The sequence below is a fragment of the Bacillus rossius genome, chromosome 6, assembly GCF_032445375.1.
Source record: "Bacillus rossius redtenbacheri isolate Brsri chromosome 6, Brsri_v3, whole genome shotgun sequence".
Taxonomy (NCBI): domain Eukaryota; kingdom Metazoa; phylum Arthropoda; class Insecta; order Phasmatodea; family Bacillidae; genus Bacillus; species Bacillus rossius.
This window is the reverse complement of record NC_086334.1, coordinates 71,140,077-71,156,672: the sequence shown is the minus strand read 5'-3', so window position 1 is coordinate 71,156,672 and position 16,596 is coordinate 71,140,077. Positions and strand designations below refer to the sequence as shown.

At 37.1% G+C, this 16,596-nt stretch overlaps 1 protein-coding gene across 2 annotated transcripts in view; it reads right to left on the bottom strand.

Moving 5' to 3' along the window:
- The window catches only part of LOC134533293 (zinc finger and BTB domain-containing protein 49-like), a 32,605-nt gene that overhangs the window by 14,417 nt on the left and 1,592 nt on the right, over window positions 1-16,596 (bottom strand). Inside the window, exons 2-3 of one of the 2 annotated variants that reach the window (XM_063370758.1) lie at window positions 15,355-15,492; window positions 10,320-11,155 (exon numbers count right to left, since the gene is read on the bottom strand). In XM_063370758.1, coding sequence (XP_063226828.1) covers window positions 10,320-11,155; window positions 15,355-15,492 — 974 coding nt within the window. Of the gene's footprint in view, window positions 1-10,319; window positions 11,159-15,354; window positions 15,493-16,596 lie in introns of both variants that reach the window. The other variant, XM_063370759.1, reaches the window with a different exon arrangement.

Below are 16,596 nucleotides of genomic sequence, written 5' to 3'. Positions count from 1 at the left end.
AACTTTTGAGTTCAGAAGTGTACATTACAATTGGGGTGGCTGGACATTTCAAAATTAGGTTTCAACTGTATGAACTATGTAAAAATACTCAAACTGTTGAATAAAAATGTAATTTTTTTCTGCTACAGGGCATGGCAAAAGTGCATGTGATGCAATAGGCGGTTTGAGTAAACATTTTGCAACTAAGTTCAATCTTCGGGCAGTGTGTGTTACCTAATACCATTAGAGAGTCTGCTTCATTTGTTGCTGAAGTAGGTAATCTTGTACCAAAGATAACTCTATTGGCTATTGAAAGTAAAACAATTAAAAAAAAAAAAAAAGTGACTACTGTAAAACCAGTTGTTGGAATACAATTAAAACTTTACTGGCTGATTAAAAATGAGACATACATGGGAAACACAATAAAAGATAATATAAAAATATTTGTACAATCCAGCCAGATTAAAATACATTATTCAATAAACTATTTCCAAGTAAGCCGGTTTGTTGCTTGTGTTTACGATCAGAATTGGTGAATGGGACAGATCACTGGTATATCTAAAGAGTTAAACTGCATCACTGTGACCTTTATGCATCCCCATGGTCCAACTAAAGGGTTTCAGTGGCCACAGGAATCTGGAAAGAAGAAGAAGGATGAATGTCCGGTGCCACAACAAAACATTTTGTTAGCAGTAAGCAATCCTACTCCACTTGGACAAGCAGCAAGACTCCATACTTTTGACAAAGCTGAGTTGATTAAGATCCCGCAGATCTGCTGTCTTTAAATCAGCCAAAAAATATTTTAGGAAGTTTGTCAAATGGGTTATTCTCTGGAAAAAGTTCAATTTGTTGTCACTATCTGGAATACCAAACAATTTGCATAAAACAATATTTCTTTTTAATTGTAAGTATGATTAAGTTTTTAGATAAACATATTGATGTAAAATTTTTGGTTACATTTTTATAATACTTAAATATTTAGCCTGCAATAGCTATACAGTCTCCTCCGTGGACTTCCCCAATCACATTTTATAAGACACTGGCCATTGTTACTCTTTAAACTCTTTTTTAATTTTTACTCTTGTTACAAAAAGTAATTGTTAGAAGCATCACAAACTCATGGCTATGCGATTTAACTTTCAATGGGCAAATGTAATTGAATAACAATATTTTAAACATTGTCCCTAATCTAAAGAATCTACCTCTATGGCCAAATAATAATGCACTAAAAATTATTTAAAAAGTACAGCAACTGTTTTTTCTCCATGGAATTGAAGGGAAAGGAAGCCATTTTTATTGAGCTGTTTGTGTTGATGTTCTTATTTATATGTGATGCTCTGATATTTATAACTGAGATATAAATTTGTGCTTCGCAAAGTTCTATTCGTATACTCCGTGGTCATCATAAACAAGGTAGGGAACTCTTGTGTATGTGTGTTAAACTCAGTGTATAAATGTATATTGGTGTAGGTTAAGCAACTGAGTTGTAGAATTTCCTAACCTCAAAATTAAAATTATAAAAAACCTTTATTTTATCCCCTCCGTGGACATCCCCTCCGTGGACTATGTTGGTCCACGGAGGGGATATTTATTGTCCACGGAGGAGACTTTATGTTCTGCAAAGAATACATATATAACTTGATGTGCAGTCAGCCTAACTGCTGAGATATTTTCTTGTTTTCAAGATGGCACCCACAAAAAAGAAGAAAAAGAACCAGTCAGATGTGCAGATTCAGAAAAGAAGAGAGCAGAAAAAACTTAGCATGAGACGATCGAGACAGAAGTTACTTGAAAAGTCTGTTTTGTATGAAGAGTCTAAGAGAAAAGAAAGAGAACGTTATCACCAGAGAACAGCATCTGGAAAAATAAAGACTATTGAAACAATGAGTGACCGTGAAAAAAGAGCAGCAAGAAAAATTTGGTAGGATAGAGCAAAAAGATATTGAAAACAGAAAAAACAGCAGCAAATATGGAGCAAAAAACAGAAGAATGCACATCAACAAATAATCCTACCACACAGATTAATAGCAATTGTGATAAAAGGGAAAAACTAAAGTGTAGAACTGAAAGAGGATGGAAGATGATTAGAAGAAATAGATACAAGCTACAACAAAAGATCAAGGTACAGGAAAATGAAAACAAAAAACCAAGACAAGGTTAGAAAAGTACAAAAAAGACTAAGTAGGTTTAAAGAAAAAGCAGCAAATAGAAGACGATAGCCCAAGAAAGAAGTCTCAAAAACTCCTCAAAAGTCGAGACAAAAACAATGAAAATGTAGAATACAAAAAACTGCTGTTTGGAGAAGTTATTAGCAAACAAATACAGCAACTTTCAGAAACTTAAGTGATCCAAAGTTAAAGAGTCATGGTAAAAGTTTTAAGTGGAAAAATAGTTCGAAAATATAGGTACTTGAACTATTTGAGTACACTTACTTCAAAAAAAATGTTTCAGAGTGGTCAAGCCCATAAGAAAGTTTTGAAAGGAAGATTTATCTTGGAGAAGGTAAGATCTGATGTAACTACATTTTTAGAGACAGATAAAGCGAGTCGCTTGTGCTCAGGAAAGAAGGAAACTATAACCAGAAACAACATGAAGAAACAAAAGCGTTTCTTAAATGACACACTTCAGAACCTGCACAAGATCTTCAAAGAAGAAAGTCCCGAGTATCAGAATTTGAGCTATCAGATGTTTTGCAGACTTAGACCTTTTTGGGTTGTGTTTCCAAAGGTATCTGAAAGAGAAACATGTTTATGCAAAACACACAAAAATATGGTTCTCTTAGTAAGAAAGATGAATTCTTTGAACCTTGTTGATGAAAAAACACCATTTGAAGTTCTTAGAACACTGTGATGTGACCCAAGAAATGAAGCATGCCTAGAAAGACAGTGCAATGATTGTAAATCAAAATGTATACAGACTAAAGAAGATTCTGACGATAGTCCCGTGTTTTTCCAGAAGTGGACCACAAAGAAAGTCCCTGTACAGTTTAAAGATAAAATTAAATTGTGTTCTAAAACTGTGAAAGTTTTAGAAGAATGTTCTAAAATGCGGCTCATATGCATTTTCTCAAGAGAAATTGTACCTTTCATGGCACATGTATCAAACATAAGCCACCATTATGAGGAAATTTCAAAACTCAAGAAAAATATTTTACAGAATGAAGTGTTGGAACATGTTGACTTTTCTGAAAACTATACCTGCAAATATTCAAAAGAAATCCAAGCAGCACACTTTGGGGGATCAAAACCCCAAGTGACCATACATGTGTTCTGTACTGTCATACTGATGTTGCACCATCACCTCTTTGTTATGGAACAGTCAGCTCGTGCAACAGACATGATCCTGCAGCAATAGTTGCCCATTTACTGCTTATTATTGAGGATATAAAGTCACGTATACCTCAGTTGGAAAAGGCTCACTTCCTTAGTGATGGACCCTGTACCCAGTACAAAAACCGGAAAATGTTTCAGCTAATGGGTGGCTTTTTATCAAGAGAATTGAATGTGGAAGAAATTCACTGGCAGCTCTAAAAAGAACAGCTGATGGCTTGCTAGCACATCAAATTGATATTCCAGACTGTGACACATTAGTTCCTTTTCTACAAGACCATTGCCAGGGTATATCAGTGAAACAAATTCAGGAATCAGTCATGACCAGTACATATTGACAAGCACATACCAAATAATATTCAAGTGTTCAAAGGCACAATGAAGATACATGAAGTTGTATTCAAAAAGGGATCTCAAGGTCTGCAAGTTAGACGACTCTCATGCAATAGCTGTGAAGCTGGCCCATGTCATCATTATGGAATGGGACTGATTCCACTCTCGGAAATGTATTGTATCCTTTTATATGCTACATGGTACTTTTTTAAGTCATAAGTTTTAATGTGTTATCTTAATTTCTAATATTTTTGCCCTTATAGTTGGACTATGTTGCTGATCTATTGGTTTTCTTGAGAATTTCCTATTTCCCCCCCATTGCATTCTAAAAGTGCTTCAGAATAATTTTATTCACCCTCATAAGTCATAAGCTCTCAAGAATTTAGTTGTTAAGAGCTGTCCAAATCACTTTACTTCCAATTGCAAATTGTTTTCATTATCAATATTAAACAGATTCCAACCCATCTACCACAGAAGAACCAGTATGTTATCCTACAGATTCTCAAGACACCTCCGAATCTGATTTAGAGTTGTGTTCAGGTTTCTGCTGTGGTGAAAACCATGATAGAAGACTCAGATACTCTCAGATCTACAGTTCATCTGATTCAGCATCAGACTCAGAATCTAACAATGAAAAAAAATATGTGAAATTAGGCCAAAACATAGGCCTAATGATTATTTGATTGTAAAAGTTTCTGGTAGGAGAAGTAAAAGATATTACATTGCAAATGTTACAGAATGCATTTCTGAGAAAAAGTTTAAAGTTCGTTTCATGACTAAATGTACACAAACATCCACAAAGTTTATATTCAGTGAGGAATAAGAATTTATTCTTAGTTCTGAAGACATAGTACATATTCTGGATCAGCCTGTTCTTAACAGTCGTTTGCAGTACGTCTTTCATGACATTCCAAAGCAGTACAATTTAGGCTAAGTAATGTTAGAATTAATTATGCAATAGCAACAGGGAGGCCAACTTCTGTTTTTGTTAAAAGAAGTAATTTTTTTTGTGTTTTAAATGAGAGTAAATCTATGATCTCATTACACCAATTTGCTAAAATTATTTTTTACTTAACTAACATTATGTACTTTCCTGACTTTAAATATACAAATTCACATTCTAAACATTAGGTAATGAGGCACTTGTATCCCTAATACATAATTACATACTTTAATCTGTGACTTGGAAGTATTATCTCCCCTCCGTGGACATAGCATAAAGTATAACATTTAATATTGTAATAAATAACTGTTGAAAAACTTGACCAGTTGCTTAGCAGAGTTTAGTTACTTCAATAAAAAATATGAGAGAATTTATTTGCTTCAGTTTATAATTTTCTATAAAAAATTTGTCTTCTTGATTTTCTACCTTTTTCAGAGAATGACCCCAATATACATTACATATTGTCACGGTCTGAAAATTTCTTAAGTTTTTTTTTTAAATTATTTTACTTTTGTATCTCGTCTGGTTAACGTGTTGGTGTACGTGCGCGTTTCCAGGCTTGGCCGGTTGATTTCGACATACGGGTAGCGGAATATAGGTTGCTGCGATGGTAGTTTGCAGGCACCGCGGGCTTTTGCGAGGCTGCGTGGTTTGCTAATTCTCGCGGGTCGCTGGCCAGGGCCCGCCGAGAGGTTGCAAACGCCGTTCCAGAAAAACCAGCTGTGTAGCGTCAGTTTTGTTTTCGTCTGTCATTTTCGGCTTCGTGTACTCGTTTCGAGGACTCTGTCCTGATTAGTGTTGCCATCTTGCGTCCGAGTTTGGAAACGTGGGCAGAAACAATCGAGCAGCGCGAAAGGTGGAAGGGGGAGGCTCGCTCGCGCCTGCGCAGAGGGAACTGTCTACTTCACTTGTTTTTTTTTTCCTTGCGGGAAGAAGGGACAGCCATTTTCCCCATGGCTAAGTTTTTCCAGGTGTTCGTGTTTTTTCGGGGTGACCTCGTTCATGAGGTAAAACTCTCATCCAGGGAGTGACCGGGGCTTTTTCGCCTTCGGGACCTCGCTGGATGGATGATCCACGTCAGTACGGGGCCATATCGCTGAGACGAAGTGAGGATAAGTGATTGGCAGTGATGGATAGTGAGACGGAGCTTCAGGCTGGACGATCTTCGTCCAGCACTTAATCTTTTAATAAGTAATGTATTTTCAATTAGTTTTCAGGCCAATTATGTTTTTAGGAAAAGTAGTTTGGGGAATTGACGTCTTGTTATAGGCATGCATGTAGTGGCTGGGAAGTAGACTATTCCTCAGCGGAGCTGCGGCGATGGGAGAACGGCCATGTTGTTTTAATGTTAATTGTTTGCCGGCCGACATCACTTTAATATTTATTTAATGTATTTATTTATTTTTTTGTATTTGTAACACTAATTTTTTTTGTTACATAATAAATCTGTGTCTGGACTGTTTAATTCTGTCTTCTTTCAGTTCGTGAGAGTTTTCCCTACACTACCTGTATAGGTAGCAGACTAGGTCTCGGGTACCTCATGCAGTGCTCTACCATCGCTTGTTGTCTACCCCCCTTAGTCATAATCTCGTTTTAGGTGGTAATTTGTCGGAGGCCCGGCTGAGCTCCGTCACAATATACCTGAGGAAGGAAAAGCAGTCTACATTTAAGTAATAAGATATAGGTATGATGGTTTCAATTTTACTTTGAACTTTAGATTTTCATGCGAGTTATAGTGCAGCATATACGTATTATATGTGTGTGTATATCTATAGATATTATGTTAACGTCATAATGTATACACGGACTCTCCTTTTGTAATTCCCAAAATTTACCCAATTTACAAATTACATCTCATATTTAGAGACCAACAAAACATATTTGTTAATTGAGCGTGCTGACCTTAGAAAATGTAATAAAATTACATTTTCAAAAAATTATAGAAATGGTAACAGACAAAAACACACTATCCAACAAAGTGCATGCTATTTACAAATGTTAGGATGAGAAACTGACAAATTTTCAGATTTTTAAGAAATGGGTTTTTTGAGTATAAATGTCAATGAAAACTGGCACTTTTGTCAAATTTTGCAAAATTTAAATTTAAATGTTAATAATTCCGTTCATCATAGAATTAAAAACAATTTTTGAAGTGAAAACTTTGATAGGAAGGTTTGGATAGGGAGTAAATTCATGTAATCGTCATCGACATGGTCACGTGACGTGTTAAATTTTTTTATATTTCAAGGATAAAACTTAATTTATTCTATTTTTAAAGATACAAGTTTTTAATTTTATCTTTGTTTTCCAAGGAAATTTTTACATTATTGTGGTACATATTGCGAGTATTGGATATTTTTTAGTAGGTAGTTAAGTTGAGTTTATGTTTTTACTTTTTATTTATTTACGATGTGAATTTCTTCAAATGTCAAGTTATATTATTGATTTATTAGAGATAATGTTAATTATTTGTAGATTTAGTTAATAATTTTTTATTCTTTCAATGAAAAAACTTCATTTCTTCTAATTTTAAAGTTATTATTGGTAGGGGCAATACTTATGGGTTCGCATCACTGACATGCTAGTGATATAATACCAAAATCATTTTCTTGCGTACATTTGACGTAGAAATGATTTCATATTACACATTTAAAAACAAAATTTTACGTTTTCACTTCTGTCAACAGTCCCCATGACTGACTTAGTTTTTTTTTTTGTAAAATACTGTAATAGGTTTACATATTGCCAGAATAATTTTTATGAAAATTGATTATTCCATGTATTTTTTTTCTGAAAATCCAAATAAATTAAAACTTTTTTGTCAAATTTTTTTAGTTTTCCCCCTTAAAGATATTGTCATGAGGCTCATTGGAACTATACCACTCTGTAGTTCAATATAATAGCTACAAAATAAGAAGAAAAAAGGGACTCTGTTAAATAGTTTTGAAATGCCGCTCATTTGAAAAACGTGCTCTTTTCCACCTTTTTTGATTATCTAACTTCAAAAGGCTATAACATGGGGAAAATATTTTTTGGGGTGAAATCCTTTTAGCACACTTCTTGTCTCCACTGGTTGTAACTGCTGTAATTTTTTAAAGCAAATCCGTGATTGTGACCTCACATTTTCTTGCTAATTGCCTGAATTGAGGTGGAATGGCTCTAGTAATAATACATATTATTTTTAATTTTAGTGTTTAAAATGCAATAATAAGTTGCATAAAAAAGTAGAAAAATGTATTGTCAAGTGGCAGGATTGAACCTAGAATAATGGAATTGAGCAATACATCAAACCACTGAGATGAAGAGATGTGGTATTAATTGTGAAGAATTCTGGTTTATCAATGTTTTTACCCCAAGAAAGTAACATATTTTTAAATTTGCTATTATTTATTTTCATGACTAACGAAGTTCATAAAATGTATTCCAGGATAGTTTCATTATAATTAAAAAGATTTATTTGGCATACTTATAAGCTTGATACGTCCCCCGATGTTCATGAAAGCAACTTATGTACAGCAAAACCCCTTATTTGCACTTTTCATGGGGACAAAGTAAAAAAGTGTAAAAAGCGGGAAAGTGTAAATAAAGGGAAAAGTATAAAAAGGAGTACAGTTTACCTTATTTAGAATTTTTTTCCTTTTGTTTAATAGCACATACTACAATGCAGGTACAAACACACTAACAGCAAATTTTACTTTAGTATTTAATCAATTATTAATTTACCACATTTGACAAAAATAAAAAAAGAATGAAAGCCAAAATGTTTTTCTGATTACTTCCTAAAAAATAAATTTGAAATTTTCTTCTGCTTGCTTTTTTAGCTGTTCAAGGAGATTATTTGCCTCTCCAAATTATAAATACAGTTGCAACCGGCAGGGTTTATAACAAATACGGGCTACATACACATTGCTCACAGTAAAAAAATTTTTAAGAAAAGGCCGCAAATTGATGAATATTTACCGTCAATAGCGCGCCAAACGCGGAGAAAGGTCATTGTACTTGGTCAGCTGCTGTAACGACGCGGCGGCGCATGCGCACTCTATGCTCCGCCCAGACTCATGACGCCATCAGCCGCCAACCAATAGATGCGAGCTTAGCGGAAAAAAATATAAGCTCCACCTCCCGTGTACCAATTTTATCCAGTTCTAATACCAATTTATTGGTATACGCACCAGTTTTCTCGCTGCCGTGACATGTTCAAGTTTACGTTTATCATGATGTCTTGATACCAATAATTAATTATTTACGATCCCCAGAAATAAATGGTTAGTTTAAAAAATATGGCGTCAACTGTACAATACTTCCCAAATTATAAAAGACGTATAAAACAGTTACCAAGACACCGCTCATTTTATCTTGTGAAGTTTATGTCTCGTACCAGTATTTCGGCTAAGTTGTGACATAAATACAGTATCAGAACTTACAAGCAGCCATGTTTGTACATTCATGAGTTTACGTTTTTCCCTCGTGCATTTTAGATTGTCTCCTGCTATAATTACTCGTACTTTTACACGCCTAGGCTTAAATTATTACATGTTTAGAAATAAAAGCAACTTTTCATGTTATAAAATATGTATATTTTGCTATTTAAAATGTTCATTGCCTACTAGCTCCACGGTATTTTCTGGTTGTTTATGGTTGTTACGTGACGTAAATAGCGGGATTGATTCGATTTTTGAGACGTAATTCGCGGGAAAGTATTGTATTGGACTATATGGGAACCAAACGGGACCTGAAGAATATAGTGCAAATAACGGGAAAACGTAAATAACGGTAACGTAAATAAGGGGTTTCGCTGTACAGGTTTATGCTGCCACATGTGGATGGAGATGGCTGTCTGACAACTTTGGCTCGTGGATGTAGCAGAAACATGCAAGTACATGTGCATTATACACTATTATGCTAACATTCAGTCCTTGGTGCACACTTAATTCACTGCATTTTCCATGCTTACTAAAATTTCACCCTCAATGTACCTAAAGAATAAAAAAATTAAAAAAAATTATCTCTTACTAAAATACCAGTTCAACAGTATCTTATAGTAAGTGTATCAAATTAAAACTCTGCACTGCATTCAACCAATTGTTACACTAGTGTTACTTCAATTCGTATGACTTCCCAAAGAATTTACAGGCACTTTTCAGAAACAATCCAGATGCTGCAAGTAAAAAATTGTGCAGCTATTGGCTAACAATGTACAAAAATGTAACACATCAACAAAACTATTATATGGAAGGTAATGCAAGGTAAACAGTTCAGAGTTAAATTCAACTTGAATGCAAATAAATAAATAAATAAATAAATAAATAAATAAATAAAATATATACATTACTAGCTGCAGTACCCGGCACTGCCCGGGCTGAGTTAAAGTAAAATGGATTGCGTTATATGACAGTGTGGTGGACAAAGAGAAATGACACACAATCACTGTTTGTAAGTCAATGACCTATGATTTTCTGTTTACCCATAGTGATCGGTTGAATGGTTTTGAATTTGATGCGCTGCAGCACCATATAGCAGCAAGTTACAAAAATGTGGATAGCATAAAAACCTTCTCCATGAAAAATAAACACTTTGATATGCCAAACTCTCATGGCAATCTGAAAATGGTGTCGGGGTTTATCAGTTTCATTCATACATACATACCTACATACATACCAACATACAGATAAGTTGCAGGGTAGCAAACAAGAGCAGTAGAGGGAGAAGTGGGGGTGTGCAGGGAAGATACTCACTTGAACGGCCTGAGCCCATTGTGTATCCGCATGTGCACGTCCAGCTTGTAGTTACACGAGAACAGCTTGTAGCACACAGCACACTCTAGTTCCGTGTGACGGCCGTGCTGCTTCGAGGTCTTCCCATCCGTGCACGTCTCGGGGAGCAGCTCCATTCTCGTCGGCCCGGAGTAACAGTAACTCCTGGTCTCTCGCCCCCTCGTCTCCTGGGCAGCCTTGCTCACAGTCCTCTTGTCCACCGTCACCCCGTCGTCAGAGCTCTCGTTCTTGTAGAACAGCCTGTAGCAGACCTCCGCGGAGGAGTTGGTAGCCTCGTCACAGCGTGCTACCTCCACCTCCGCAGCACGACCATCTTCACTGCAGTCAGCTTCAACCAGGTCAACCGTCATCTGCTCCTCACAGTTCGCTCTCGTCACGTCACCTAGCTCGAGGCTGTCTTCAAACAGGTTTGTTATTGTTACTTCTTCACTTGTCACTGTGACCATGTCAATTCCCGGAGAGGGTAGCGCGTGCAAGGTGTCGGGATGGTCACGGTCACCGGCACATTCCGTTGCTGCCGGCGCGTCATCTGCTTCAGGATTGCGAGGCTTTCTTTGACGAGAAAGTATCGAGTCCCGAACCGGTAAGCTCGATGCAATTTCTAGTTCATGAAAAGGTTCATCGAGCTGGTCCTCAGCCCCAGACTCGTTTGCAGCAGAACTGGCCAGCTCCGCAAACAGACCCCCGGCAACACTGCAGCCACCTTCCAGGGCTGAACAGTCACTGTCCTCCGGCTGGCCGTACTCTGCCGAGACAGGCGGCTCATCCTCCACATCTTCCTTGACGGCAGCCCTCTGCTTCTGAAGCAAGACAACATCACTTTGAAGAATGTTAACAACCACTAGGTAAAAATATATCAAATCATCTTTCATTGTTTACATCCACTGCTTTTGACAGTACGTAGTTGTGACAACTTTTAAGCCAATGCTGGAGACATGCCAGAAGACAATGAACTAACCAGGGCTTAACGTGACGAGATGAGAACGAAGCATTGATGGAATAAACAAGCAAGAGAGTCGGCAATACACACAGGCAAATAATCGCAGTTTGAATCCGCTGGGAAATAAAACACACTCCTCGGTGGAGGCAAGTGATATGGCCACTCAGCGACCAGGTATTTCCAGGGGACAAGCAACTGTGTGTAGGCAAGTCTAACGGTTTTAATGCACTGTTGCTACTCTGCAACTGCTCTGCCAACAAAACATGGATTGCGATATATCAGTTTCGTTAGACACAACCACAAATCCCTCACAATCATGCAATCAGTTTCTTGTCAAATGTGAGCAACAATCTGTCTCTGATTTGAGCTACAGATGGAAACAAACTACAGATGAATATGCACAACCAGAACTCAAGCTTGCCTTTATCACCAACACTGCTTGAAGCTGTCTCAGAACTTGGCATGAAACAAGCCTGTGTCTGATGTGGTTTCGAAGTTCAACTTGGCTACAGTTTGACTGAACAGCAGCAGCACTGTGTTAATAAAACCAGGCCTTGAGAAGCAACATGCAAGCGGCGGCTTGGCTGGGTTGCCAAAAAAAAAAGTGTAGAGCCTCAAGTCTGTACACCATTAAAAACTGCTCACAGGGTGTCTACACAAATCTGTGATAAAATAACAGTGACAAAAATTTAAAATTTCCATGACATTTTTAAAAAATAATTTAAGTATTATGTGATGATTTTCTAAAAGAAAATCCAGCCTTCATCATTCTCATACCTGTCCCAAAATTATACAACAAAAAAAATTCAAACAGAACCTTACATACATAATTTTAAAGTGTGTATGAATATGCACTAAAACTAGTGGTGGGAGTAGCAACAAACTTTGTCCCTGCGAAAAGTCGCGATCAGTGACATGAAAGTAACAGGGCCAAGTTACCACTTAAGCCAGCCCCACACGATACCCACTTCCTTAGCAGTTTTCACACCTATTTTCTGTTGGCGAGCCTGCCTTCATGTAGGTAATATTTCAGCACCCTTTCAAGGGTCTACAACCTGTTGTCATAGAGAAGCCAAATTATTTCATAGTTTAATGGCATGTTTTATTATACATTTTTTGCAAATAAGTCAAATTTGTATTAAAATATTTCTGTATATTATTAAATATAATGTTTTTGGATTTAAATTATTAGTGCATTTATATAAAAAGTACTGAACACACGAAAACTGGGCAGAACCCTACTTCACTGCAATAACTTGGTATTTGTTTGGCTTCTCGTTTTGTTCGTCATTGTATGGTAAATGATAACATTCAGTTGAGATTCAGAAGTGATTTTGAACAGAGTAATTGGACACACTAGTGTTGCATGCTCGTGTGTTGCTGGGCGAGTGGAGCTAGGCGTGTCGCGTGTCGCTGCTCAACACATGGAGACTTGCCCACAGCGCTGCGCCATTAACTGTTTGCGATACGCAACCTGTGTCGCGACCCGTGCAGAGATCCACGCCCCACAACACATCTACCACAGTTCGAGGAGAACCTTGCTTGTAAAGTATGTGGATGCGAGGGATTTAAGAACAAATTATTTAATTATGTGCTATCATGTATGCAAATGGCAGAACTAAGATTTTTAATATTTTTTTTAGTGAACAAACAGTTGTATTACCTAAGTTATTTTTATCTCACTATTCAAGTATTATTAATACTCACTGTGTAACACTGATATTATAAATTTTAAAAAAATGGAAAGATGTATGCTCAGAGAAACCAAAGTAGCTCATATTTATTGCCGTTTCTCTAAACAAGCAAAACATCTGGTAGGTATTTCAGACACTTTTAAAAATAAAATAGGTACCCTGGAATTTTTAAATATATTCTGAATCAGGGTGGCCACTCTTCTGATAATAAAATTCCTGGTTTTTTCCAGGGTGGTTTTTATCAATATTTGCATACAATTTGCATTTTTGTTACACAAAGCACACACAATATGATGTTTTATTGGCGTTAAACAATAGACAACTTAACTATAGGCTTAAAAATTAAATCAATGAACTTGCTTAAAACAAAACCTACCACCAACAAAAAAATTTTTAATCTCACGTCACAAAAATTACTTGACACCAAACGCACGTGTTTTGCCCCTCTTGCGTGGCTGGTTAATGCTGTTCTTCCCATGCAGACCTGCCAACATTCAAATTTAAAAAATCATGAGGTCCTCAATAAAAATTTTCAGGCCCATAAATACAGGTTAGATATAAAAAACAATAAATGAGAATCTTTAAATTTAAGTGACATACCTGTACATATGTTACATGGTCTCTGCTTCAAAATTTATTTCAACAAATTATAGGTTGCAGATTTAATTTAGTTGAACATAATTTAGCGCTGTCGTGTAGTGATAATGCAGGACCGCAACTAAAAAAGATGTAAAATAACATTCTGCTCGTGTAACACTATTATCACTGTTCACAGCAAAATTAATTTTTTTATTGGAAGAAATACACTTCACGTGTTAGTTGTGTTTTTTTGTAGCAACATTTTTCACAATGTCTCCTCATCCACTATGCGAGATAGAAAAATCAGCACAGCACACGCTACAAAACGCAAAATTGCTTCCTTTACATGACTCGAGTATTGATGGAAACTTGATACTGTAAGCTTTCGTAAAACTTGTTTTGTAACTTTTACAAACAAAATCTTGGGGCCCCGAAAAATCGTGAGGAAACACTATTTTGGCGTGAGGACGTGAGATGGACCTTAAAATCGTGAGCCTCACACCAAAATCGTGACAGTTGGCAGGTCTGCCCATGCTACCGATATTGATTTTAACATTACACAAATTGCAAATGGCGTTTGTCCTGCACTTTGGATCTTTCTTCACCCATTCAAACTCTTCCGTATATTTGTCATTGTATGTGGTGACCGAACTCGTTGACATTTTGATAGTCTGCGCAAATTACATGTTAGATTAAAAAATTCAAAACAACGTCCCGCACAACTAAACTTTTAAAAAAACTCGAGAAAAGTATCCGTGATACCGTGACGCAACAACATGAGCGCAAAGTAAAAACAAATATACATACAAAACTAGTGCTACCAACATGCCGTGCGAGAAATAACTACCACCCTACAACATTTTCAGCCAAAATGCTGTTGCTTTTGAATACAGAAACATAATAAGTATGGAAGTCTGAATTGTTAACGGTTTATTACGTACTACAAAAGTTTTTAAATGCAATATGAACAAATTAACTTTCACAAAATATAGCTCACGATCATACTGTCGTGCTTCGACGGGTGGTGAACGTGCTCATTTAACAGCCGTATGTTATTGCGATCGTTACTTCATAAAAAAAATTCCCGGTTCTAATAAAAATTCCTGGTTGATTCCAGGTATTCCTGGTTTTTTAAAGAAATCCTGGCTATTTCCCGTACTTCCCGGTTGGCTGGCCACCCTGTGAATATTAATATAATAATGTTGAACACACAAAAACTGGCCAGTGCCCTACTTGGGTACAATAAGAGACAGACGACGATTCGCCCGCGACAAGTCACCATTTACACACTCTTAGCGACACACCTGGTGTTCAAGGAGAGAGCGACGTGACGTGCATTTTCGCTGTCACGGGTTGAGGCCTGGCCCTGCGACTTGCAGTTACAAGTCGCGAATGCGACACACGACAAAGTCGCCGCACAGTATATACCTATTCCCCATTCCCAACTAAAACTCCACCTAAAAAAAAATTGCCTCACATTATGGGTGATGGCTAACTGGAGCATAACATTTTACCCTCAACTTATTCTCACTGGAGAACTTCCACGTGATTTTTCGCTGACTTTCCAGAATGTGGACATCCTGTGCTAAATGGTGTCAACTGCATTTAAGAGCCATTAAAAGTGCCTTTATAATCTGCATAATAAGCAAACATTATTAGGCACAAAAATTAGAAATAATAGACTTGATATGTAATTCACAAGCAATAAGTAATGGTTAATACATGTAAAACAATCCAATTAGCACAATAAACAGAGCAAGACTGCCTGGTGCCGTGTACTCACGCTGTCCCCACTCTGCGCGACGAGCCTACGGAGCACAGCATCCGCTTCGTGGCACTGCACGTAGAAGCTGTACGAAGTGCAGAGCTGCTGGTAGCACGCGCGGCAGATGTGAGCAGGCAAGCCATCCCCCTCACACACCTGCACATGTTCAAGAGCAGACTGAGCCCATTCACTGTTGCCAGCTAATGCCACTCACAAACCATAGCCAGGACATCAGCCTGTAAGAAGAATCAGGGGTCTTTTAATGTGCACCGGTGTCTGCACAGCAGAAGATAACTCTACCACATTTGCACAAGAAGGCATTAAAAATGCTAGGTGCAAGGGGGAGGGATATGTATTGCCATCCCCTCCACCCTTCTAGCAGTAGCCAATGAGATGATCTGTAACACGATTAGCACAACCCTCTTGATGCCCTTAACTCTGACTAATGATTAGTCAGCACATCTTGTTTACATATGGTCATAAGTTATTTTTAGGTGCAAATAGTTTGCAAGAATATGTGATAATATATAAAATTACATTAACGTCTATTTAGGTTAATTCGTCTAGAGAGATGATTTGTGAACCACACTTTAGAGTATGCCAAGTAACATCACAAAGTATTGAAGTGATCAGGCCTTTTAGTTTATTTTATTAAAAACTAATACAACTTCAATGCTACAGCACATAAATTTTGCGAATGCCAATAAGTGCTGCAATCTAGAATGGCTACAGGAACTAGGTACATCATTGTTATCAAATGCAAATCTTTTTTTTTAAGAGTTAGACTCACAAGTTGTTTTTAATTTAAAGTCAGATTAAGTACATGCATCACATTAAAACTATCACACAATAAAACAATTCCATGCATACCTCAGGTTATGTTTATAGTATGTAACAAGTCAGCGCTTCAATCTCCATACTGCTAAAAAAATCCCTCTCAAAGGAGTGATAATTGAGTCACAAAATCCAAATGCAAATATACACGTTTATAATAACGAAAGCCTCAGGACAGGCAATACAATTAGGACACAACATGTTAAGGGGCCCGCCTCGTCAGGGGTGTATGTGTGTTAGTGAGGCGGGGTGATAAGCGCGGTATAGCCTCTAAGCGCAAGTCTCTGAACTGGCGCGCAGTCTTCTCGTCGTCACAGGATAACTGTGAAATTTGAGCGGTGATCGTAACATTATATGGCGGAGAAATGAAGATAAAGGTGTTATGCAAGCCCCTTAAGTGCTTTCAAGAATCTGTACTGATTGTTT